General features: G+C 39.7%; 1 protein-coding gene across 5 annotated transcripts in view; it reads right to left on the reverse strand.

Annotated features, from left to right (window-relative positions):
- MTMR8 (myotubularin related protein 8) overlaps nucleotides 1-27,058 on the reverse strand; it is a 225,873-nt gene that overhangs the window by 145,261 nt on the left and 53,554 nt on the right. For 4 of the 5 annotated variants that reach the window (XM_025277083.3, XM_006054317.4, XM_025277084.2 and 1 more), the window contains exons 2-6: nucleotides 26,108-26,230; nucleotides 21,884-22,046; nucleotides 18,220-18,377; nucleotides 16,777-16,905; nucleotides 15,464-15,598 (exon numbers count right to left, since the gene is read on the reverse strand). In XM_025277083.3, the coding sequence (XP_025132868.1) occupies nucleotides 15,464-15,598; nucleotides 16,777-16,905; nucleotides 18,220-18,377; nucleotides 21,884-22,046; nucleotides 26,108-26,230 (708 nt within the window). The remainder of the gene's footprint in view (nucleotides 1-15,463; nucleotides 15,599-16,776; nucleotides 16,906-18,219; nucleotides 18,378-21,883; nucleotides 22,047-26,107; nucleotides 26,231-27,058) is intronic. The other variant, XM_025277082.3, reaches the window with a different exon arrangement.

Below are 27,058 nucleotides of genomic sequence, written 5' to 3' on the forward strand. Positions count from 1 at the left end.
CTCCAGAAAGAATGAAGGGATGGAGCCAAAGCAAAAACAATACCCAGCTGTGGATGTGACTGGTGATAGAAGTAAGGTCCGATGCTGTAAAGAGTAATATTGCATAGGAACCTGGAATGTCAGGTCCATGAATTAAGGCAAATTGGAAGTGGTCAAACAGGAGATGGCAAGAGTGAACATTGACATTTTAGGAATCAGAGAACTAGAATGGACTGGAATGGGTGAATTTAACTCAGATGACCATTATATCTACTACTGAGGGCAAGAATCCCGTAGGAGAAATGGAGTAGCCATCATGGTCAACAAAAGAATCTGAAATGCAGTACTTGGATGCAATCTCAAAAATGACAGAATGATCTCTGTTCGTTTCCAAGGCAAACCATTCAATATCACAGTAATCCAAGTCTATGCCCCAACCAGTAATGCTGAAGAAGCTGAGGTTGAACGGTTCTATGAAGACCTATAAGACCTTTTAGATATATAACACCCCCCAAAAAAGATGTCACCCTGTTAGTTTATCCTATATGCTGAGCACATCATGAGAAATGCCAGGCTAGATGAGTTACAAGCTGGATGGGGGAAACATCAACAACCTCAGATATGTGGATGACATCACTCTAATGGCAGAAAGAAAAGAGAAACTATAAAGAGCCTTGTGATGAGGGTAAAGGAGGAGAGTAAAGAGTCACTTTAAAACTAAATGTTTAAAAAAACTAAGATCATGGCATCTGGCCCCATTACTTCAAATGGGGGGGGTGGGGTGGGGAAGCGTTCTTGATCTCTTCTGCTTCTACTATAGGTCTCTACACTTTCTGTCCTTTATTGTGGCCATCTTTGGGGCAAAATATTCCATTGACATTTCCAATTCTCCTGAAGAGATCTCTAGTCTTTCCCCTTCTGTAGTTTTCCTCTACTTTTATGTATTGTTCATTGAAGAACACCTTCTTGTCTCTCCTTGTTATTCTTTGGAACTCTGCATTTAGTTGGATGTACCTTTCCCTTTCTCCCATACTTTTCACTTCTCTTCTTTCTTCAGCTATTCGTAAAGCCTCCTTAGATAACCACTTTGCCTTCTTGCTTTCCTTCTTCTTTGGGGAAATTTTGATCACTGCCTCCTGTACAGTATTACAGACCTCTGTCCATAGTTCTTCAGGTACACTGTTTACTAGATCTAATCCCTTGAATCTATTCATCACCTTCACTGCACATTCATAGGGGATGTGATTTAAGTCATGCCTGGCTGGTCTAGTGGTTTTCCATGCTTTCATTAATTTAAGCCTGAATTTTGCTATGAGAAGCTGATGATCTGAGCCACAGTCAGCGTTAGTACTTGTTTTTGCTAATTGTCCACAGCTTCTCCATCTTCAGCTACAAAGAATGTAATCAATTTGATTTTAGTATTGACCATTTGGTTATGTCCATGTGTAAAGTCATCTCTTACATTGCTGGAAAAGGGTGTTTACTATGACTAGTCCATTCTCTTTGCAGAATTCAGTTAGCCCATATCCTGATTCATTTTGTACTCCAAGGACGGTATATGAACAAATACAGAAATTATTTTCTCTACTGATCCCAGTGAGTCAGAGAGATTGCAAAAATGGACACACATCTGTCTAAAGCCACAGTGTGGTTTCAAGCACATGCTCAACTCTGCAGTCACAACCCCTGGCTTAGGCTTCAATCTAAATCACTGACTTAGCAATCACTAGTTAGCAATGAAACCACCTAGTCAGCCACATTTCACATATCAAATTATAAGCAAAATTATTTTGTTCTGTGGCTGTGTGTGAAAAGAAAAGGCTTTAAGAAAAGGGAACCTGAAAGATGGTGGAGGAGTAGGTGGATGTGGAGTACATGTCTCTCCACATATGCATCAGGAATACACCTTCAGAAACAAAAATGCATGGAGAACACCAGCTGAGAGTGGACAGAAGTTCCTGACCAGTGGAAAAGAATATATAGAAGCAAGCAAAACTTGGCAGTATGAAGGAAGTAGGGGAAAAAACAGGAGTGTTACTAGGACTGGACCTGTCCTTGGCAGGTGGGGGAATTGAAGCAGGGGTCTGATCCCCACAACAGGGTAATTGTCTGAGTTGGAGGAGAAACATTTAAGGCTGTGAGTGAAACAGCTGATCTGTGGCAGCCTAAATGGAATGAGAATCAGTCCTTGCTGCAGCCATATATACTCTGAACAGGGACACAGGTACCCTAGAAGGTGCAGCGGTTAGGAGCTGGACTTTAGGGATTGTGGAGCAATCTTAGGGCGAGGGCTGCTGTTGACTGCAGAGAGACAGACCGAGGGGACATGACGGAGGAGATTGCGGTGAGAAATGACTGTGGAGGAAAGTGAGGCACCCATGGAAGCAAGGCAATACTGCTGAGTCACATGTAGGGGTTGGAGCCATCACCATAGCATCTCTCTCCCCACAAGCAAGCAACAGCAGCTGAACAATAGAGAAGCTGGCCCATCAAGCACCTGACACACTGAACTACAGAGCAGGACCACACCCAGGGTGCCCTTTTAAGTACCTGATGTGCTGATCTACAGAGTAGGACCCCAGCCAGGGTGGCCGCTCTATGTAGCTGATGCACCGAACAACAGAGAAGGACCCCAGGCAAGGGAGCCCTCTGAGTGCCTGAATAGCGAGAGCTACAGAGAAAGACTAGCCAAAGAGGCCTTCTGATCGCCAGCTACCAGAAGCTTGAAAAAAGACTCTGATAGGGCCATAACTCCACCAGCTGAGGCAGTCTGTGTCCCTGCACACTTGGTGCTGCCAGCATCCCGGCGACCTACATAGCTGTGCCACCTTCGCACTCAACCCTCACTGGGGTAGAGCTGCAACAGGCAAAAAAAAAAAAAAAAAAAAATGTCTTGCATCCATGCATGCAGGGTCGCTTCAGTTGTGTACAACTCTTTGCAACCCTGTGGGCTGTGGCCTGCCAGGCTTCTCTGTCAGGGGGTTCTTCAAGCAAGAATACTGGAGTGTATTGGCCAATACTGGTTGCCTTACCCTTCTACAGCACTACATTTCCTGCTGCCCTAGCTGCTAACTCCCCTGAGTACCTGGTGCTGCCAGAATCACTGCAACCCACGCAGCTACAAAACACCTCCGCACCTGGCCCTCACTGGGACAGATCCAAGTCCTCCAGGACAGCCTCAGGAGCAAACCTCAGTGGACGACCCACATGTAGAGGTGGAAATAAAACCACAATAGAAACCCAGGGGCAGTGTGGCTGAGGAAGAAGAACTAAAACCTTCTCACCAGCTCTCCAAGCTGCATATCAAATCCCCATGATCAACTCAGCAAACTTTCTGTGGAATATATAAAAGGACATTGAGGGCTCCCACAAAACAAAATGCACTAGTTCTCAGAGCTGTGGACACTGGACACAAGATCACATAGGTGAAGGACCAGATTAGAATCTGAGGTGCACCCACAGCAGGTCCAGAGACCAGCACAATGTTGGAGGGCATCCTCGGGAGGTGAGGTGGACTGTGACTCCCAGCATGGGAAAGGATCCTGACAGCATTGTCTAAAGAAAAATATTTATTATGCTTATGTTTTGACTTGTTCTATTGTTAATTTTGGATTTTATTTTCCATTTCTTTTTTATTCCCCTTCTGTTGTAGTTGTTGATTCTATTGAAACTATGAAAGCTAATTAAGCTTTTGAGGTTTTCTTTGCAGTCACACTTTTTATTGTTGTTATAAACCTCTGACTCTATTTTGGGCTTTTGCACTTCTGTGGAATTTTCTTTTTTTCTTTTTTTTTTCTTTATTTTTTCTTCTTCCTTTTTGATATCTTTTTTCTTTTCTCCTTTTTTAATTTTAATTTTTTAAACCTATTATTATTTTTTCTACACTTATTTCTTTGTATGCTTTTCCTACTGTTCTCTTCCCCTTGCAGTTAAATTTTAATTTACATAAATCTTCTTTATCTGCCTCTATTTTGCTTTAAATGTTTATTCTTTCCTTCTTTTCTTTCCTTCCTTTCCTCTCAACATATTTGCTAGTTTTGTTTTCATTGCTTTATACCCTACTTGGCACATTGCTTTAGTTTTGTTTTCCAGTTTGTGCTTTAGTTTAGTCTTGTTCTTAACAGGTAGATATAATTTTTGTTTTCCTTTGTTTGCTAGGTCAATCTATTGTACTTTGTTTTGTTGGACTGTTTTGATTTTGCTTATGGATGTATATGTTCAGTTCAGTTCAGTTGCTCAGTCGTGTCCAACTCTTTGCAACCCCATGAACTACAGCAGGCCAGGCCTCCCTGTCCATCACCAACTCCCAGAGTCCACCCAAACCCATGTCCATCGAGTTGGTGATGCCATCCAACCATCTCATCCTCTGTCGTCCCCTTCTCCTCCTGCTCTCAATCTTTCCCAGCATCATGGTCTTTTCAAATGAGTCAGCTCTTAGGTGGCCAAAGTATTGGAGTTTCAGCTTCACCATCAGTCCTTCCAATGAACACCCAGGACTGATCTCCTTTAGGATGGACTGGTTGGATCTCTTTGCAGTCCAAGTGACACTCAAGAGTCTTCTCCAACACCACAATTCAAAAGCATCAATTCTTCAGCGTGCAGCTTCTTTATAGTCCAACTCTCACATCCATACACGACCACTGGAAAAACCATAGCCTTGACTAGATGGACCTTTGTTGGCAAAGTAATGTCTCTGGTTTTTAAAATGCTGTCTAGGTTGGTCATAACTTTCCTTCCAAGGAGTAAGCATCTTTTAATTTCATGGCTAAAATCACCTTCTGCAATGATTTTTATGTATGTGTGTATATTCCATAACTTCAATCATATTTACCTGATTTTCTAACAGCCATTTGTCTGAGGTTCATCTTTGGTTTCTTGTTTTAGGGTATGTGTTTTAATTTCACTTATTGCCATAACAAACCACTTGTGGAATCTTAGTTCCTGACCAGAGATCAAGCCCTGAGTTTTTGGAGTGGGAACACTGACTCCAAGACCCTAGACTGCCAGAGAACTAACCCTAGGGGGTATCAAATAGTGATAACTCCCACAAAGGAAACTATTTGAATACAAGATCAGGCATTACCAAACCACCTGTGCAGGATGCCTCATCTAAACAACAAATAAAACAAATATACAAACCCAATCATCAACAGACAGGATTACCACCTCACTCAGCCTTTCCCATGAGAGTAAAAACAAACAAAAAAATTCAGCATAAATCTTACCCTATATGAAGCTTACACAAACTATTGCACCAATCTTAGGGGGGCAGAAACCAAAAGGAGGAAAGAATTCAGCCTTGAAGCCCGGGGAAAGGAGACTTCAAACACATTAAGTTTAAAAAAAAATAATGAAAAGGCAGAGAAACACTGCACAAATGAAGGAACAAACTAGAAACACAGTAGTTCAAATAAGTGAAGAGGAAATAGGCAAACTACATGAAAAAGAATTCAGAATAATGATAGTAGAGATGATCAAAAACCTTGAAAACAGAATGTAGAAAATGCAAGAATCAATTAACAAAGACCTAGAAGAATTAAATAATAATAATAACAACACTATCACTGAAAGTAAAAATACTCTAGAAGGAATCAATAGCAGAACAGCTGAAGCAGAAGAACGAATCAGTAAGCTGGAAGATAAAATGGTGAAAATAACCTATGAAGAGAAGAATAAAGTAAAAAGAATGAAAATAACTGAGGATAGTCTCAGAGAACTCTGGGACAATATCAAACACACCAACATTAGAATTATAGAGGTCCCAGAAGAAGAAGAGAAAAAGAAAGGGTATGTGAAAATTTTTGAAGAGATTATAGTTGAAAATTTCCCCAATATGGAAAAGGAAATAGTCAACCAAGTCCAAGAGGCTCAAAGAGCCTATGCAGGATAAACCCAAGGAGAAACACACCAAGAAACATGCTAATAAAACTTAAAAAAAAAGATTAAACACAAAGAAAAAAATACTAAAAGCACCAAGGGAAAAGTAACAAGTAACATACAAGGGAAATAACAGCTGATCTTTCAGCACAAACTCTGCAGGAAGGGAATGGCAGGGTAGTATAATTAAAGCACTGAAAGAAAAAATCTACAAGCAAGATTACTCTACCCGGCATGGATCTCATTCAGAATTGATGCAGAAATCAAAAGGTTTTCAGACAAGCAAAAGTTAAGAGAATTCAGTACCACCAAACCAGCTTTACAACAGATGTTAAAGGGACTTATATGTTCAAGAAATACAAAAGAAGAAAAAGATCTACAAAATCAACCCCCCAAAATTAAGAAAATGGCAATACAAACATAGATATTAATAATTACTTTAAATGCAAATGGATTAAATGCCCCAACCAAAAGACACAGATTTGATGAATGGATACAAAATCAAGACCCATATACATGCTCTCTACAAGACACCCACTTCAGACCTAAAGACACATACAGACTGAAAGTGAGAGGATGGAAAACTATATTCAATGCAAATGGAAAGCAAAAGAAAGCTGGAGTAGCAATCCTCATATCAGACAAAATAAACCTTAAAATAAAGAATATTACAAAAGATAAAGAAGGACACTACATAATGATCAGGGGATCAATCCAAGAGGAAGACATACCAATTATAAATATCTATGCACTCAACATAGGAACATCTCAATACAAAAGAAAAACATTAACAGACAGAAAAGGAGAAACTGAGAGTAACAGTAATAGTAGGAGACTTTAACACCCCACTCACACCAATGGACAGATCATCAAAACAGAAAATTAATATGGAAACACAAATCTTAAATGATACATAAGATGAGAATCTGTCCTTGACTGACAGCTGACAGCCAGTGAAGGTTCAAACATTCAATGAGAAGCAGCAGTAGGAAAGCCTGGGCACCGGGCATGTCATCGAGCTATGATGAGTGGCTAAAGGGCATGTTCCTGCCAGTTAGGGCTAACAAAATATGGTCCACTTGAGAATGGAATGGCAAACTACTTAGTATTCTTGCCTTGAGAACCCCATGGACAGTATGAGAAGGCAAAAAGATATGACACTGAAAGAGCAACCCCAGAGGTCGGTAAGTTCCCAGTATTATATTGGGGGTAGAGCAGAGATATAGCTACAGAAAGAATGAAGAGTGTGAGCCAAAGCGGAAATGATGTCCAGTTCTGGTTGTATCTGGTGGTGAAAGTAAAGTCAGATGCTGCAAAGAACAATATTGCATAGGAACCTGGAATGTTAGGTCCATGAAGCAAGGCAAACTGGATATGGTCAAACATGAAATGGCAAAAGTTAACATTGATATTTTAGCAATCAGTGAACTAAAATGGACGGAAATCTGAGAATTTAATTCAGATGACCATTATATCTATTACTGTGGGAAAGAGTTCCATAGAAGGAATGGAGTAGCCCACATAGTCAACAAGAGAGTCTGAAATGCAGTACTTGGTTGAAATCTCAAAAATGACAGAATGATCTTGGATAGTTTCCATGGCAAACCATTCAACATCAGTAATCCAAGTCTATGCCTCACCCTCTAATGCTGAAGAAGGTGAAGTTGAATGACTCCATGAAGACCTACAAGAACTCCTAGAACTAACACCAGAAAATATGTCCTTTTCATCATAGGGGACTGGAATGCAAAAGTAGGAAGTCAAGAGATACCGGGAATAACAGGCAAGTTTGGCCTTGGAGCACATAATGAAGCAAGGCAAAGGCAAAAACAAAGCAAGGCAAAGAATTTTGCCAAGAGAATGCACTGATCATAGCAGACACACTCTTCCAACAACACAAGAGAAGATTCTACATGGGCATTACCAGATGGTCTGCAGCCAAAGATGGAGAAGCTCTATACAGTCAGCAAAAACAAGACCGGGAGCTGACTGCGGCCCAGATCATGAACTCCTTATTGCCAAATTCAGACTCAAATTGAAGAAAGTAGGGAAAACCACTAGACCATTCAGCTATGACCTAAATCAAATTCCTTATGATTATACAGTGGAAGTGAGAAATAGATTTAAGGGACTATATCTGATAGAGTGCATGAATAACTACGGACGGAGGTTCAGGACATTGTACAGGAGACAGGGATCAAGACCATTTCCCAAAAAAAAGAAATGCAGAAAAGTGAAATGGCTGTCTGAGGAGGCCTTACAAATAGCTGTGAAAAGAAGGGAAGTGAAAAGCAAAGGAGAAAAGGAAAGATATACTGATTTGAATGCCGAGTTCCAAAGAATAGCAAGAGAGAAAGACTTCCTCAGCGATCAATGCAAAGAAATAGAGGAAAACAATAGAATAGAAAAGAGGAGAGATCTCTTCAAGAAAATTAGGGACACCAAGGGAACATTTCATGCAAAGATGGGCTCGATAAAGGACAGAAATAGCATGGACCTAAGAGAAGCAGAAGATATTAAGAAGATTTGGCAAGAATACACAGAAGAACTGTACAAAAAAGATCTTCACGACCAAGATAATCACGATAGTATGATCACTCACCTAGAGCCAGACATCCTGGAATGTGAAGTCAAGTGGGCCTTAGAAAGCATCACTATGAACAAAGCTAGTGGAGGTGATGGAATTCCAGTTGAGCTATTTCAAATCCTGAAAGATGATGCTGTGAAAGTGCTGCACTCAATATGCCAGCAAATTTGGAAAACTCAGCAGTGGCCACAGGACTGGAAAAGGTCAGTTTTCATTCCAATCTCAAAGAAAGGCAATGCCAAATAATGCTCAAACTACCACACAATTGCACTCATCTCACATGCTAGTAAAGTAATGCTCAAAATTCTCCAAGCCAGGCTTCAGCAATATGTGAATCGTGAACTTCCAGATGTTCAAGATGGTTTTAGGCATCTAAAGGCAGAGGAACCAGAGATCAAACTGCCAACATCTGCTGGATCATCGCAAAAGCAAGAGTTCCAGAAAAACATCTATTTCTGCCTTATTGACTATGCCAAAGCCTTTGACTGTGTGGATGACAATAAGCTGTGGAAAATTCTGAAATAGATGGGAATACCAGACCAGCTGACCTGACTCTTGAGAAACATGTACGCAGGTCAGGAAGCAACAGTTAAAACTGGACATGAAACAGTAGACTGGTTCCAAATAGGAAAAGGAGTATGTCAAGGCTCTATATTGTCACCCTGCTTATTTAACTTATATGCAGAGTACATCATAAGAAATGCTGGGCTGGATGAAGCACAAGCTGAAATTAAGATTGCTGGGAGAAATATCAATAACCTCAGATATGCAGATGACACCACCCATATGGTGGAAAGTAAAGAAGAACTAAAGAGGCTCTTGACGAAAGTGAAAGTGGAGAGTGAAAAAGTTGGCTTAAAGCTCAACATTCAGAAAACTAAGATCATGGCTTCCGGTCCCATCACTTCATGGCAAATAGATGGGGAAACAGTGGAAACAGTGTCAGACTTTATTTTCTGGGCTCAAAAATCACTGCAGATGGTGATTGCAGCCATGAAATTAAAAGACGCTTACTCCTTGGAAGGAAAGTTATGACCAACCTAGACAGCATGCATATTCAAAAGCAGTGACATTACTTTTCAACAAAGGTCTGTCTAGTCAAGACTATGGGTTTTTCCAGTGGTCATGTATGGATGTGACAGTTGGACTATAAAGAAAGCTGAGCTCCGAAGAATTGATGCTTTTGAACTGTGGTGTTGGAGAAGACTCTTGAGAGTCCCTTGGACTGCAAGGAGATCCAACCTGTCCATCCTAAAGGAGATCAATAGTGGGTGTTCATTGAAAGGACTGATGCTGAAGTTGAAACTCCAATACTTTGGCTGCCTGATGTGAAGAGCTGACTCATGTTAAAAGATCCTGATCCTGGGAAAGTTTGCGGGCAGGAGGAGATGGGGATGACAGAAATGGTTGGATGGCATCACCAACTCAATGACATGGGTTTGGGTGGACTCTGGAAGTTGGTGATGGACAGGGAGGCCTGTCATGCTGTGATTCATGGGGTCGCAAAGATTCAGACACGACTGAGTGACTGAACTGAACTTAACCTAACCTAATCTGATGAATTATAGACTTCCAAGGGACTTGTGATTCATGCTGTTACTGTGTACTTTTACTTAGACTGCCTGTATGGAAGCACCTAGCCTTGCTAAGAGCCAAAAGTTACTGTATGGAAGAGCCTAGCCTTGCTAGGAGCCGAAAGTTTCCAAAGCACGTTTGGGAGCAAGGCAGAACTCTAGCTCCAGGAATGTCTCTCAGGCTAGAGGGCACTCTCTTGGCTGCCTGCCTCAGGGACCAATGACGTGAAAGTGAGTCTTTGTCATGGCTGTGTCTCGGATCTACATGGATAGAAGCATTGCTGGTGACCATGAGGTTTTTGAGGACACAGATTGGGAAGTGCAGGATCTGGTCTGATTGGAATTGCAATGGGCTTCTTCCTTCAGTAGTGCTAGCTTTTAGCAGATCAGAGAAAGTGCTCCACTGGCTTCTGTCTCAACTCCTTAGATATTTCTTTTGAGGAGTCTGTGGAAATGAATTGGAAGGATTGGCCCTAGTAACTCGAGGACAAAAATCACTTTTTCCTCACTGGCCACCCTCCACTACCTCTTTTGCCATCATATATACTGATATAGCAATAACTCACCACTTCTACTGTGGTCAGGATTGTACTCAGAAATGTGCACAGGCACATGGAAGACAGATGCTTCCCCTAGGAGCTGTAGCTTGGGAAGCATTCCGGGAAAGCTATACTGCTTCACCCCAGGTGGTATCAGTGGAAAAGGGTAAATCAAACAAAGGTCTTGGTGGTATGGAACTAGAAATCAATTTGGGATGCCATCAGGTCTACTCCTGGTGCATTTCCACCCTACCTCGGTGGTAGAACCAGGAGGGATGAGTATGATGCCTGTGTTGGTAAGGGGCAGACTAAGTCCAACCAGGGAAGGAAAGCTTCATTGGAAAGTCTGTCCACATCTCCATCTAGAGCAGGGAGGGACACCTCCAGAGGAAAGAAGCCAAGGCTGTGGATACCACTTTTTTCTCTCTTACAGATGGGAGCTAGCAGTTCCAGAAACACTCCTTTAAAATATATTTTAAAGAACTGGGACAAGTTTGATCCCCAGAATTTAAAAAAGACATTCCTGATATTCTTCTGTGATACTGAATGGCCATGGTATCCTTTGGGAGACAGGAATGCTGGCCTTTTGAAGGGTCTCAATTATAATACTGTTTTACAATTAGTCGGTTCTGTAGAGAACAAGAGAAATGGGTATAAATGTCTTGAAGGCAAAGGAAAGAGGGAACACGAAATAGCTCTCCTTCCTATTGGAAGCCAAGCAGTTCTCATAACAGAACCACTTTGTCAGATGCATTCTTGAAGGACTAAAGTGAGCGTTCACTAAGACTTTAAACTATGCTGACCTTAAACTATGCTAAGTTGGCTGACATAGAACAGGGGGAGAAGGAAACTCCTAGTAAATTCTTAGATAGACTACAAGAGGCTCTCTGTAAGTTTACTGATGTTGATCCCAAAAGGGCAGAGAAGGAATGATCTTAAAAGATAGATTTCTCACTCAGTCAGCTCCAGATATCCACCATAAGTTACGAAAACAGGTATTTGGACCAAATAAGTCTTAAGAAAAACAGTTACAGCTGGCTCAGACAGTATATTACAGTAGAGAATATGAGGAGGAGAAACGACAACAGAAAAGAACCAAAGGAAAGGCCCAGGCTCTAGTGATGGCTGTGAAAACTTCTATGAATCAGCCTGAAGAGAAAAACGCCCAGAGGAAACCAGGTGAAAATGGATGGGCTTGTTATTACTATGGAAAGGAGGGGCATCTCATATGAAGTTGCCCTCAGGCATCTAAGCTGCCCCAGTTCCATGTTCAGTCTGCAAAGGACCATAGTGGATAAGAGACTGCCCTCGAGGTGCAGGCCCCAGGGGTCAGACTCTCAAGACAATCAGGACTGAAGGTGCCTTGGGGTCCCCACACAAGCTCCCATCTTAATAACACCTGAGGAACCCCAGATATTAATAACTATGGCGGGCCAATCAGTTGATTTTCTTTGGACCCTGAGGCAACTTTCTCAGTGCTCACTGAAGCCCATGGTCCACTTTCCTCCCAATCCACTACTGTAATGGGACTGTCAAGATGAGCCAAATGCTATTATTTCAGTCATACTTTAAGCTGCAACTGGGACTCTGCTGTTTTCTCAGGAGTTTCTGATCCTGCCAGAGTCTCCCTCACCCCTTTTGGGGAGGGAAGGCAATGGCACCCCACTCCAGTACTCTTGGCTGGAAAATCCCATGGACAGAGGAGACTGGTAGGCTGCAGTCCATGGAGTCGCTAAGAGTCGGACATGACTGAGCGACTTCACTTTCACTTATCACTTTCATGCATTGGAGAAGGAAATGGCAACCCACTCCAGTGTTCTTGCCTGGAGAATCCCAGGGACGGGGGAGCCTGGTGGGCTGCTGTCTATGGGGTAGCACAGAGTCAGACATGACTGAAGCGACTTAGCAGCAGTAGCATACTGAACAAGGTCCAGGCCTCTGTTTTCATGAATATGGAACCTGCTCTTTTAACTGAAGAAAATGTAAATCCTAAAGTGTGGGCTGATATAAAAACTGTGGGTTGAGCACAAAATGTTGTTCCTTTCCTTATCAAGCTCAAAGACCCTCACTTATTTCCACATCAAAAACAGTATCCATTAAAGCCTGAGGTTAAGGAAGAGTTAAAACCCATCATTGAAAATTTAAAGGAACAGGAGCTATTAATTCCTTGTAATAGTCTATGCAACACTCCTATTTTGGGTGTGAAAAAGTCAAATGATAAATGGAGACTAGTTCAAGATTTATGAATAATAAATGCATAATCCTTATACTTTATTGTCTGAAATTCCTGAATGAGCCAAATATTTTTTCAGTCATTGATTTGAAGAATGCTTTCTAGAGTTAAACCTATACTATACCATCTTCTACCTATGACTTTAAGACAACTGAGAGGATAATCCTCTTGGGCACTACAGGCTATTGGCATATTTGGATTCTGGGTTATGGGGAAATTGCCCAGCCTTTAATGAGGGCTTGAACTATCCCCCAAAGAAGGGACTGACTCTATGACAGTTTTTGCACACAGATATTGTCTTAGATCCTAAAGCCTTAGAATTAACTATGTGACTCAGCTTTCAGCTTTTCAAGAGACATTAGAAGAACCCCAGGAGGTGACCCCTGACCCAGCCAACACAATCGTTCTAACTGCTGTTTCTGTGGAGCACTCCCCTCCTCATCAATTGAAGGCTTAACATGGTTAGTTTCTCTCATTCATGGAAAGGACTTTCTTCAAGTCTGCAAATACCTTCACCAACAACAATCATATCTGATGCCTCTTCTTGATCTGATTACATCTAACAAGCCTAAGAGGGACTGATAACATATTGTACCTTAGCTATGGACATAATGTAACTTTTAATATTGATTATGTTTTAACTTGGTTTAATGACTATTTTGCCTTACATCTGTAACTGTATAATGGGATTTGTTTCTAACCGTCTGAGAACTTTTAAGTTACAAATAGTTGTCCAGGCTCCTACAAGTGCCACAGCCTCCTCCAACTATTACTTGGGGCCCCTGGATCAGAGACACTCAATATGAGGGTTAGGAGAATATGTTGCCTCCACAATTTAGGAATGACACTCCTCAAAAGCAGGAAGTAGTTATGGAATAAAAATGATGCCCCTTTCCCTTGGCAACACAATTCTCCTAAAAGAAAAGGGGGGAATGAGAGAGTCAATTTTTAGGTAGGTTGATAAGAAGTCCATGGTCCCCAAAGAGGAGCAAGGGGTCTGGGGCTCTCAAAGAGGAGATAGGGGTCTGGAAGAAGGAAAGGACAAACATTTTGTCTACATTCCTTAGTCTTAGTGCAGGAGACCCGGGTTCGATCCCTAGGTCAGGAAGATCCCCTGGAGAAGGAAATGGCAACCCACTCCAGTATTCTTGCCTGAAAAACTCCATGGACTATCTGCTGAGAAGCCTGGTAGCCAACAGTCCATGGAGTTGCAAAGAGTCATGACTGAGCGACTTTCACTAGTCTTGAGTGAGTGAGTGAGTGAAGTCGCTCAGTCATGTCTGACTCTTTGTGACCCCATGGACTGTAGCCTACCAGGCTCCTCCCTCCGTGGGATTCTCCTGGCAAGAGTACTGGAATGGGTTGCCATTGCCTTCTCCAGGGGATCTTCCCGACCCAGGGATCAAACCCGGGTCTCCCGCATTCCAGGCAGATGCTTTAACCTCTGAGCCACCAGGGAAGCCCTCACTAGTCTTAGTAAGGATTATATAACAACAATGTATCCTGCTTGAGGACAAGTTTCTCCTTCTTGAGAACCTTTTGACTAATCTTGTTATCTTAAAATGTATATTATGGGAGCGGGTCTGGTAAAATCTTTCTATTGTTAATTCTAATCCTGTCATCTTAAAATGTAAATTGTGGGAGTGGGTCTAGTAAGATCTTTACAACCTTGAGACATTATTTTGGTTTACTGTAATAACCAATTAAAAAGTATATAGCTCCCTTGCTAAGACTAGTTAGAGGAGCACTCTCCATCCCCCTTCTGATGTCTATGTCAGAAGCTTTCTCTGTCCCTTTTTATATTTTAATAAAATTCTGCTACACAAAAACTGGTCCGAAAGCTAAATGATCAAGCCTGGTCACTGGTCTGAAAGCTAAATCTTCTTTAGAGATCACAAATCTGACATCATTCACCATAAGCTGTCGACTTCATGGCACATAGATGGTAAAAAAGTGGAGAGAGTAGTAGATTTTATATTATTGGATTTCAACATCATTGCGGATGGTGACTACAGCCATGAAATTAAAAGACACTTGCTTCTTGGAAGAAAAGCTATGACAAACCTAGCATGTTAAAAAGCAGAGACATCACTTTGTTGACAAAAGTCCATATAGTCAATGCTATGGTTTTTCCAGTAGTCATGTACAGATGTAAGACCTGGACCATAAGGAAGGCTGAGTACCAAAGAAGTGATGCTTTTGAACTGTGCTTCTGGAGCACACTCTTGAGAGTCCCTTGGACAGCAAGGAGATCAAACCAGTCAATCTTAAAGGAAATCAACCCTGAATATTCATTGGAAGGATTGATGCTGAAGCTCCAATACTTTGGCCACCTGATGCAAAGAGCTGACTTATTGGAAAAGACCCTGATTATGGGAAAGATTGAGGGCAGGAGGAGAAGGGAGTGACAGAGGGTAAGATAGTTGGATGGCATCATCGACTCAATGGACATGAGCTTGAGCAACCTCCAGGAGATAGTGAAGGACAGGTTAGCTTGGCGTGTTGCAGTCCATAGGGTCACAAAGAGTCAGAAATGACTTAGGGACTGAACAACAACAAGCCCATATGCACAAATTCAACTTTCCCATTAACATTGCAAAGCTCATTACATGGGGAGGGGCATTGCACCATGTGTAAAATATAAGTATTAGAGAGGGTTTTGATACATAGATACCTTTGGTCTTGTGTCTACAACATACAAGAACTGGCTCCCTGGATTTGTCTGGCGAATAGCCTCTAGCAGGAGTTCATCATCTATGCAACGAGTATAAAATCCAGATAGAGGCTGGCTACAGCGGCAAATGGCAGCCTGTAAAGGCAAATGTTTTTCAGTTGAGTGATCATATTTACAGGTGGTAAAAAAATCCTCCTCGTTCCCATGTTCAATGAGTAGAAGAGGATGAGCCAACTCAGGATAGTGAAATAAAAAAAAAAAAAATGTAGCCCTGAAATCCAGCATTTCAGTAACATTGAGCTCAGCTTCCTTCCTCCCTCCCCACTCCAGCATGTGGGCTGTGTTACTACAAACTGTTGCTCAGATAGTCTTTTCTTTCTTCTACATGGCTAAGATTCCCAACCCAGTCTTGACAAACCCAGACTACAAGAAAATCACATCGTGAGGTTTTTAATAAAATTTTATCTGTTTTTAGTATGTATTAGGCTAGTATTTTTTCTGAAATTTTCTTGCTTTTTATAGTCCCAGTGATATCACCCATATATCAGAGGCTCACTTAAGAATTCAAGATAGAACAAAGATCTAGAGTTTCTTAAGAGAAGAGAATTCACTCATTTTAGGAGTTAATGCCAAATCATAGAACTGGTTTGTTTAAAGCCATTTCAATATGAAAATAGCACAGCTATGTAGCAGGTACATCTAATAATGATGAGTTAATGAACTGCCTTACATTTTGGTGGTGTTGTTATATAGTCTGCTTACTTCAACAGTTTGACACAGACAACCACTTATATTACTATACTCTTTAGCACTTGAATACCTGAGAACTTGACTATTTGTCTAATTCCAGATCTCAGAGAGACCACAAGAGGCAAGAACTATTATCCCTTCTTATGGAAGGGGACTCAGAGGAGTCAAGTGCTTTCCCATAAGACCCTAAATTATATGAAAAACAGTGAGAAAGAATAAGGAAATCTGTGTTATAGTGAGAGGCAACAGTCTACAAATATCCTTCCATATGACTGTTCCCATTCATTTAACAGTTACTTGCCATCAAGCAGGAACTGGCAGAGCAGGAAAGAAATAAATGAACACACTACAAATACCACTTAAAATCTGCATAGCACTTTAAAATTTACAAAGTACACATATATTTTTCCTGATGTGACCCACTTAAAACCCCTCAAAAGTACTAAAGTTCAGAGAAGTAACATGCTTGATGTCACAAAGCTAGTAAGTGACAGTAGTGTGACTTAAACCCAGGTCTTCTAGAGCCAAGTTTAGTTCTCATCAGAGAAGTTTTGTCAACTCACATTGTTCTCTTTGTAGAGGTAGGACAGCACAGGCACACGTTCTTTACTTCTGAACTTTGAACTTCCAACCACCGTTCCCAATGTAACAGATTTAGGAATCACTATTTCAAGAGGGTAGGTACTGCATATCTAAAAGAAAACAAACTCAATTTTTTAAACTTAATCTTCTTACATTTTTTTTTTTACCTGCTAGCAGCAACAGGTTGGAATAGCACTCAAGCATTAGCTATCCATTATCTATAAGCTAGAATCATCGATTCCTCAAAAATAAGAACAAAAATATCCTTGATGTAAAAAGCTCTTCCAAGTATGCTATTATTTTCTAGAAATGAAAATATTGAGATATATAAGAACAAAATGTACCTTAAGAATAACTAACATTATAGGTAGAAACATTTTTCACATGTCACATTGCTAGAGGAGTTGAAGCATGTCCTATGTGACTCCACTGGGAAAGGGCAAAAGCTTCAACTTTTGTTTGGTTTTCCCCAGACTTTACTCCTTTTCCCTTTGTTGATTTTGCCTTCTATATTTTCACTGTAATAAATCACAGTCACAAGTGACTATATGCCAGGTCCTCCTAGTGAATCAATACACTTGAGAGATTCTATACTTGGCCCAGAAATCTTTCTGGAGATCTAGGCTAAAATGCTTGATATCAAATACCTGATTTTTTAAATCACCTTAAACTCACATCTAAAACTAAAGATGCTGTCTGACCCTCTTCTTGTGATCCTTATCTTGCTAATATATCCATACCCACTTGGGTCACCTAAGCCAGAAACCAGGAAACCTGGGATGCCTACTAAACTTCTCCTTCTTTCTCCCAGCCACATTAATGTGTCACCACGTTCTTTAACTTCTACTACCTAAATATCTGTTAAAACTATCTCCTCCTCACCATCCATAGCCATTGCCTTAGTTCAGGTTCTCATCACTTCTCATATCACTCTCCTGCATTCGTAACTCCAGCAAACCAATTCTTCATACTAATATCAAAGTTATCTTTCTAAAATACAAATATACTTACAGACATTTCCAAATCAAAATACTCTTGTGGTTATAGTCCTCAGAATAACGTTCAAATTCTTCAATTTATCCATTATCTGAGTTTACTTACTGACTTCTTTCCTTCTCTCCCTGTATAAGTTAGGATAGAATCCCTTCTCTAGGCTATTCGCCAGCATTTAAGGCTGTTACTGGCATTCCAGTTTGAATTCCATATTCTTCATCCATGCTCCCATAGCACCCTATTCTTTAGACTATGAGAACTCTGACTTGGTGTTTTAAATGCATTAGTTACTTAATAAAAATCTTGTTGAACGGCTGAATGTTGAATGAAAAGGAGAGATAATGAGTGGTTTCTTCCCTTTTCAAAACTTTGTTTGCTGAAATACTTCTGTTTCAATTAAGTGAACCAAAAGAAAACAATAACAAAATTACCTCATAGTTTCTGTTGGCATCTGTTATAGTCCAGTACCTGTTAGGAATTCCCATACGTCCAAAGTCTGATGTTTGGTCAATCAGCTTCCATCCACTTTCCCTCATGTCTTTTGAGAACTTGGGATTATATGAAAAAGCATACAGATCTTCAGGTAATTCTATAGAAGAAATATAGGCATGAAAATAAAGTAATAATGAATGAAATTTAACATCAAATAATGCAATAAAGGCTGGATTTTCTTCTCTCTAAGGGAGTATTTGTCATCAGCCCCTGAAAAGGACGATAATTTGTGTACAAGGCTGCCTTTATTTGTGTACAAGGAATAAGAATTGAAATAATGCTTCAGAGTCTTCTTTTAAAAATATTTATATGATCCCAATGCTGGATAATGGACTGAATTCAATTTTCCAGTTTTAACACGCTGAGAAAGTGGTCCTTACCAAAATTTTTAACTGATCTTCAATGTCCTAACTGCAGTATTTGTTGTAACATATAGCAAAACATTAGCAGTGTTCTTGCATTTTGTTTAGTCAAAACAAGTACCTGCTTCTGGCTGATAAACAGCCATCTCTTCTTCTTGTCAACCCTACTTCCTCTTTAACAAAATTCAACATATAGTTAATAACTCATTTGATCAATTTATGTGGCAATAAATTGTGGCAACAAATTGATTATGTGGCAATAAAAGAGAAACCTAAGTAAGATGGTAGGCAGTGAGAGAGGGCATCAGAGGGAAGACAAACTGAAACCGCAATCACAGACAACTAGCCAATCTGATCACATGGACCACAGCCTTTTCTAACTCAGTGAAATTAAGCCATGCTGTGTGGGGCCACCCCACACTGACGGGTCATGGTGGAGAGGTCTGACAGAATGTGCTCCACTGGAGAAAGGAATGGCAAACCACTTCAGTATTCTTGCCCTGAGAACCCCATGAACAGTATGAAAAGGCAAAAAGATAGGACACTGAAAAGATGAACTCCTCAGGTCAGTAGGTGCCCAATATGCTACTAGAAATCAGTAGAAAAATAACTCCAGAAAGAATGAAGGTATGGAGCCAGAGCAAAAACAACACCCGGCTGTGAATGTGACTGGTGATAGAAGCAAGGTCCGATGTTGTAAAGAACAATATTGCATAGGAACCTGGAATGTTAGGTCCATGAACCAAGGCAAATTGGAAGTGGTCAAAAAGGAGATGGAAAGAGTGAACGTTGACATTCTAGGAATCAGCAAACTAAACGACAGAATGAACTCCGTTCATTTGCAAGGCAAGCCATTCAATATCATGGTAATGCAAGTCTATTCCCCGACCATTAAGGCTGAACAAGCTGAAGTTGAACGGTTCTTGAAGACCTACAAGACTTTTTAGAACTGACACCCAAAAAAAGCTATCCTTTTCATTATAGGGGACTGGAATGCAAAAGTAGGAAGTCAAGAAACAACTGAGGTAACAGGCAAATTTGGCCTTGGAGTACAGAATGAAGCAGGGAAAAGGCTCATAGAGTTTTGCCAAGAGAACACACTGGTCATAGCAAACACCCTCTTCTAACAACACAAGAGAAGACTACACATGGACATCACCAGATGGTCAACACCAAAATCAGATTGATTATATTCTTTTCAGCCAAAGATGGAGAAGCTCTATACAGTCAGCAAAAACAAGACTGGGAGCAGACTGTGGCTCAGATCATGAACTCCTTATTGCCAAATTCAGACTGAAATGGAAGAAAGTGAGGAAAACCACTGGATCATTCAGGGATGACCTAAATCAAATCCCTGACAATTATACAGTGGAAGTGAGAAATAGATTTAAGGGACTAGATTTGATAAAGTGCCTGATGAACTATGGACAGAGGTTCATGACACTATACAGGAGACAGGGATCAAGACCATCCCCAAGAAGAAGAAATTCAAAAAGACAAAATGGCTGTCTGAGGAAGCCTAACAAATAGCTGTGAAAAGAAGAGAAGCGAAAAGCAAAGAAGAAAAGGAAAGATATAAGCATTTGAATGCCGAGTTCCAAAGAATAGGAGAGATAAGAAAGCCTTCCTCAGTGATCAGCATAAAGACATAGAGGAAAACAATAGAATGGAAAGACTAGAGATATCTTCAAGAAAATGAGAGATACCAAGGGAACATTTCATGCAAAGATAGGCTCGATAAAGGACAGAAATGGTATGGACCTAACAGAAGCAGAAGATATTAAGAAGAGGTGGCAAGAATACACAGAACTATACAAAAAAAGACTTTCATGACCCAGATAATCACAAGGCTGTGATCACTCACCTAGAGCCAGACATCCTGGAATGGGAAGGCAAGTGGGCCTTAGAAAGCATCACTATGAACAAAGCTAGTGGAGGTGATGGAATTCCAGTGGAGCTATTTAAAATCCTGAAAGATGATGCTGTGAAAGTGCTGCATTCAATATGCCAGGAGATTTGGAAAACTCAGCAATGGCCACAGGACTGGAAAAGGTCATTTTTCATTCCAATCCCAAAGAAAGGCAATGCCAAAGAATGCTCAAACTACCACACAATTGCACTCATCTCACATGTTAGTAAAGTAATGCTCAAAATTCTCCAAGCCAGGCTTCAGCAATACGTGAATTGTGAACTTCCAGATGTTCAAGCTGGATTTAGAAAAGGCAGAGGAACCAGAGATCAGATTGCCAACATCCGTTGGATCATCAAAAAAGCAAAAGGGTTCCAGAAAAACATCTATTTCTGCTTTATTGACTAGCCAAAGCCTTTGACTGTGTTGATCACAATAAACTGTGGACAATTCTCAAAGAGATGGGAATACTAAACCACCTGACCTGCTTCTTGAGAAACCTGTATGCAGGTCAGGAAGCAACAGTTAGAACTGGACATGGAACAACAGACTGGTTCCAAATAGGAAAAGGAGTACATCAAGGTAGTATATTGTCACCCTGCTTATTTAGCTTATATGCAGAGCACATCATGAGAAACCCTGGGGTGGAAGAAGCACAAGATGAAATTAAGATTTCTGGGAGAAATATCAAAAACCTCAGAGATGCAGATGACACCACCCTTATGGCATAAAGTGAAGAAGAACTAAAGAGCCTCTTGATGAAAGTGAAAGAGGAGAGTGAAAAAGTTCGCTTAAAGCTCAACATTCAGAAAACTAAGATCATGGCATCTGGTCCCATCACTTCATGGGAAATAGACGGGGGCTCCAAAATCACTGCAGATGTTGATTGCAGCTATGAAATTAAAAGATGCTTACACTCCTTGGAAGGAAAGTTATGAGCAAACTAGACAGCATATTAAAAAGCAGAGACATCACTTTGTCAACAAAAGTCTGTCTAGTCAAGGCTATGGTTTTTCCTGTGGTCATGTATGGATGTGAGAGTTGGACTGTGAAGAAGGCTGAGTGCCGAAGAATTGATGCTTTTGCACTGTGGTGTTGGAGAAGACTCTTGAGAGTCCCCTGGACTACAAGGAGATCCAACCAGTCCATCCTAAAGGCAAAGGTTATGCATCTTGCCCAAATACCATGGAGCTGTAAGAGACAGAGCCCAGATTCAAACTTATTTAAGTCTATTGAACTCCATAGCCCATGATCCTTCCATTATGCTGTTCTGGTGGAGGGGTGGATAATTTAAAAATTATTTAAAGCAGATAAAAATACTATCATAACTACCTGGTTGAGAAAGCTTTAGCAGTGAAATATAAACCTCATGGCACACAATATCAGATTCTAAAACAAAGTGGGCCACCCGGAAATTCTTGCAGCGGAGGATCAGGGGACAACCCAGGCTAGTGACAGGCAATTTCTCCACAGTTGCAATATGATGCAGTGCAATCTACAAAACAGACAAGAAAAACAACAACAAAGATCACAGACATGCACTAGATCTATCACTATCAGTGTGCTTGACTCTCAGTAACGGTAACAGCATAACCATGTGGTCATATCTACAGCCTATAATCATCCATTGTAAGGCAAAACTGGGTTTCTGTCAAACAGAAGTAAATAGTGGTAAGAAATCTGCCTGCAATGCAGGAGACCTGGGTTCAATCCCTGCGTTGGGAAGATCCCCTGGAGAAGGGAATGGCTATCCACTCCAGTATTCTTGCCTGGAGAATTCCATGGACAGAGGAGCCTGGTGGGCTACAGTCCATGTGTTGCAAAGAGTCGGACACAACCAAGTGACTAACACTATCACTTTCACACTTTCAATGCAAAGCAAATTATGGTATTATAAAACTTTTCTCTCCTTAGGGATATAATGTTAGGAGATTTATTGGGCACTTGTGGTGAATTTGGCTCAGAACAGATGGCTTCTAGAACTATTGTTATTGTTTAGTTTCTGGGTTGTCATGTCCAACTGTGTGCAGAGAGTCGTGCCCATGCAGAGTCGTGTCCGACCCTTTGCAATTCCATGGACTATAGCCCACCAGACTGCTGGAGTTTAAAAATCATAGTAGAATGATTGTCACAGAGAAAAATAGAACTTCCTCTTGTTCTATCAAATTACTAGTTAAAATGATTAATAATTGGTATTTTGCTTTATTGCTCATGAAGTGTTCCATGATCATTAACTATTTAACCCCTGTAACAATGCTTTAAGGTATAATAATCCCATTTCAGGAACGAAGAAATCAAAGCTCTTAAATGTGAATTCTTCATCAAAGGACACTCAGCCAAAAAGTAGCACAGACAGAATTTGAACCATGACAGTCTAACTTTGTTCACAGTTATTTCTCTAGAAATTCTAAAAACTGTAGTCCTAGAATTAAAATGTAACTAGAAATACTACACAGAGAAGGCAATGGCACCCCGCTCCAGTACTCTTGCCTGGAAAATCCCATGGACAGAGGAGCCTGGTAGGCGGCAGTCCATGGGGTCGCACAGAGTCGGACACAACTGAGCGACTTCACTTTCACTTTTCACTTTCATGCATTGGAGAAGGAAATGGCAACCCACTCCAGTGTTCTTGCCTGGAGAATCCCAGGGATGGGGAAGCCTGGTGGGCTGCTGTCTATGGGGTCACACAGAGTCGGACACGACTGAAGTGACTTAGCAGCAGCAGAAATACTACAAGGAAAATTTCTCTTCCACATCTTAGACTCTAGTGACAGTAAAGAAGAAATGAAGGCATTTTTTTTACCTAAGTGACTCAGGGAATAAGTAGAAACTATAAGACTAAAGACTAAAATAACTATATATAAGCACTGTACTGTACTTAAGAAAGTTATTTCCCATGGGAGTACAGGATAATAACTCTGATTTAAAAAAAAATATGAAGGATTATTAAGTCTTTAGTTTTATCATCCCTGCTCATGCTAATGCAGCAAAAAAGAAATGGAAAAGGAACTGGTACAAGAAACTGTATACAAATAATGCAAGTCTCTCTTTATAATTTAAAAATGCCATGGAATCATGGTTTTACATTTTTAGTCTTTGATGTTCTCCTATCTGTGTCTCTGATGTTTCCTGCCACTAAAGCCTAAGTGTACTTTTTTTCATTTTCTGGACTTCCTGACCTGTGCCTGGAATGGCCATCCTATCATCATTGTATTTTCTTTTCCTCCATCTCACACAATCTATACCCCAGCTCCCATTTATTTTGAAAAGAAATCTCTTTCAGGAAATCTTTTTAATCATATCCATCATCTAAGAATGGGGTAGATGCAGGACTATTCACATATTCCAAGAAGGAATTTTTCATCTTAATGTCTGTCTTGACTATTTTGTCAAACTTAATTCTTGTGGAAGTTTTGAAGGGTCAAAAAACTACTGATAATGTAACAGAATTAATATATCAAATTTCAAGAAAATCAAAGCCCTCCTGATCAATATGGTAGATCTATGTTTGAGCAGTAAAACACTGATCATTGAAAACAGGTGCCAGGCAAAAAACTGGTGACTTAGAGGCAGAAAGTGAAGCAGACTAAGGCTGGAAAGAGCTTCATTAACAATACTAACTGGGTAAATATGCCTCCTTTGACATACAGAAAGTTAACATAAGTTCTCCCTTCCCAATGTAGTTCATTAGATTTGAAATAATACACAGTAGAAACAAATTTGGACCATTGATCTATATTTCCATCTTTGTGCCAGTACCATACTGTCTTGATGACTGTGGCTTTGTAGTAGAGCCTGAAGTCAGGCAGGTTGATTCCTCCAGTTCCATTCTTCTTTCTCAAGATTGCTTTGGCTATTCGAGGTTTTTTGTATTTTCATACAAATTGTGAAATTATTTGTTCTAGCTCGGTGAAAAATACCTGAAATTATTTGTTCTAACTCTGTGAAAAATACCGTTGGTAGCTTGATAGGGATTGCATTGAATCTATAGATTGCTTTGGGTAGTATACTCATTTTCACTATATTGATTCTTCTAATCCATGAACATGGTATATTTCTCCATCTATTAGTGTCCTCTTTGATTTCTTTCACCAGTGTTTTTTAGTTTTCTATATATAGGTCTTTAGTTTCTTTAGGTAGATATATTCCTAAGTATTTTATTCTTTTTGTTGCAATGGTGAATGAGATTGTTTCCTTAATTTCTCTTTCTATTTTCTCATTATTAGTGTATAGGAATGCAAGGGATCTCTGTGTGTTGATTTTATATCCTGCAACTTTACCATATTCATTGATTAGTGAAGATGCATGCTGTCTGTAAATGCAGGTAGAAAGGGAAAAGGCTTATGACACAGTACTAAAGAACTGGTTCCCAAACTGTTCGAAATTAAAGAGTCCTTACTAATTATATAATCTAACCACCTAATTTTACAGATGAGGAAACTGAAGCCCAGAAAGCAAGAGTCACTTGCCCAAGTTCATATAGCCAGTTAGTGTACAACTGAGTCTAGCTAAAACTAACTTTCCTGATTCTTCTTTTCTTAATCCTTTCATTGTACCAAAGTGAACAAGATATAATGTCATATAGGAAAAGTCATGATATTTTTAAAAAGGAAGTATTAAAATACTTTTTTATAATATACAGTCTGTTTAATTCATTTTATACTTATAAAATAGTCTCTATCATGTGCCAGACATGATTTTAAGCACAACATTAACTTTTTTATTTCTATAACCAAGCATTATTATTTCATTTATTTTAGAGATGAGGGAAGTGAGCCTCAGAGAAGTTAAATAACTTGCCCAAGGTTACAGAGGTAGTAAATGTTGAAGCTGGGATTTCACCCTGAACACACTAGCTCTAGTCTTAATTGCTGTGCTATGCCATATATCAGAAGCATGTTTTACTTGTTACAGAGGTCTAAGCATAAATCTATCTAATGATTAAGATTAAATTATGATACTCTAGGATAAGTAAGGCATAATAAAGTAATGTTACTAGTGCTAAACTAATTAGAGAATATTATTTAAAGATGTAACAATGCACACACACACACACACACACACACCACTCTGTCTTAGGTCAGACAGCTGGTCTATATTATTGCTACCCCAAATATAGTCCATGGGCCACCAGCATCACCTGAGAGCATTTTAGAAATTTAAAACCTTAGGCCTGAGCTTTTGCATTTTTAACAAGCTCCCAGGTTATACAGATGTTCTTAGTTGTTGAACCAACTTTATGTGTAGCAATTTTATGTGTAGCAAGGTTTTAAATTACTTCAGGATGCTTACCAAGTAGGCATCTTGAAAATAAGTAGAGATCACTTTACCTTAAAATATTGAGGCAAAGTCTCATATAGTTTAAAATGACTATAGTCAACAACTTGAGGGAAGAGAAATTATATGATTCAATTTATGAAAAGACCCACCCAGAATAGAGTCTTTGAAGAAAAGGTTTTACAGAAATTTAACTGTTAACTGAAATTTCAATGTGAGAAAGCATGTATGCAAAATTCTTCAAGACTCTTTGATATTTCTTCCTATGAACATACATACCCATGTCTCTTTTCGGGCTGTCCCAGAAGCTTCCACATAGATTAGGTGGGTTGCAGTAAGATACAGACTTCCATTAGCTGGTTTCTTACCTACATAACGATCCAGTAATTTCACGTTTTCTACCTGTTATAAGGGTGGGGTGGAGAAAAATGCTGATTAAGTTATCAACTCACCATCTGTGATCAAAGTGGGGTACCTCAAAGTAAGACAAATGCTGTTAATTTACTACAAAACTTTAAGTTTTTCTGGTTTCTGTCAAGGTAGCAAACTAGTATGATCTGTGTTTCCTTTTCCTAAATCAACCATGAAAAAACTATAAAAGTGAGAGGGAAACATGGATTAAAATTCTAGATGATGTTACTATGATAGGGTAGATGTGTGTAGAAGATAAATAGGACATGGACGAGGTACTAATCTTATTGGAGGAAAGTGGCAGTTATTGTGCATGGAAAAATCAATAAGGGTAAATAACATGAGATTAGATCTTAAGTTTAAGATCTTCCATTAAAGTGCAAGAAAATAGAATATATAAATTTCTAAAAAGCAAGAGAAAAGTTGATTTATCCCAATGGAAAGTAGAAAGAAAAAAAAAAAAAGAGTACCATAAATGGAAATTATAAAATTAAATGCCAGAAATAAGTCCTATTATAAGAGAAATTACAGCAAATATACACAAATTAAACTTACCAATTAAAAGACAGACTTATAGACTGAATTAAAACAAATACTCAACAATACTCAGTCTAAAAGATATACACCTAAAATGAAGAGATGTAAACAAGTTGAAAATAAAAAAGACAGAAAAGATATACTGACAAATATGAACAAAGCTTGAGTAGCATTCTTAAAATCTGACAAAATAGAATTAAGAGACAAAGAACAGGACAAAATACATCTTGCATCATGTACTTGCTTATAGCAGAATTGCAGAGACAAAGGAAACACTTGCAT

The sequence above is a fragment of the Bubalus bubalis genome, chromosome X (assembly GCF_019923935.1).
Source record: "Bubalus bubalis isolate 160015118507 breed Murrah chromosome X, NDDB_SH_1, whole genome shotgun sequence".
NCBI lineage: Eukaryota > Metazoa > Chordata > Mammalia > Artiodactyla > Bovidae > Bubalus > Bubalus bubalis.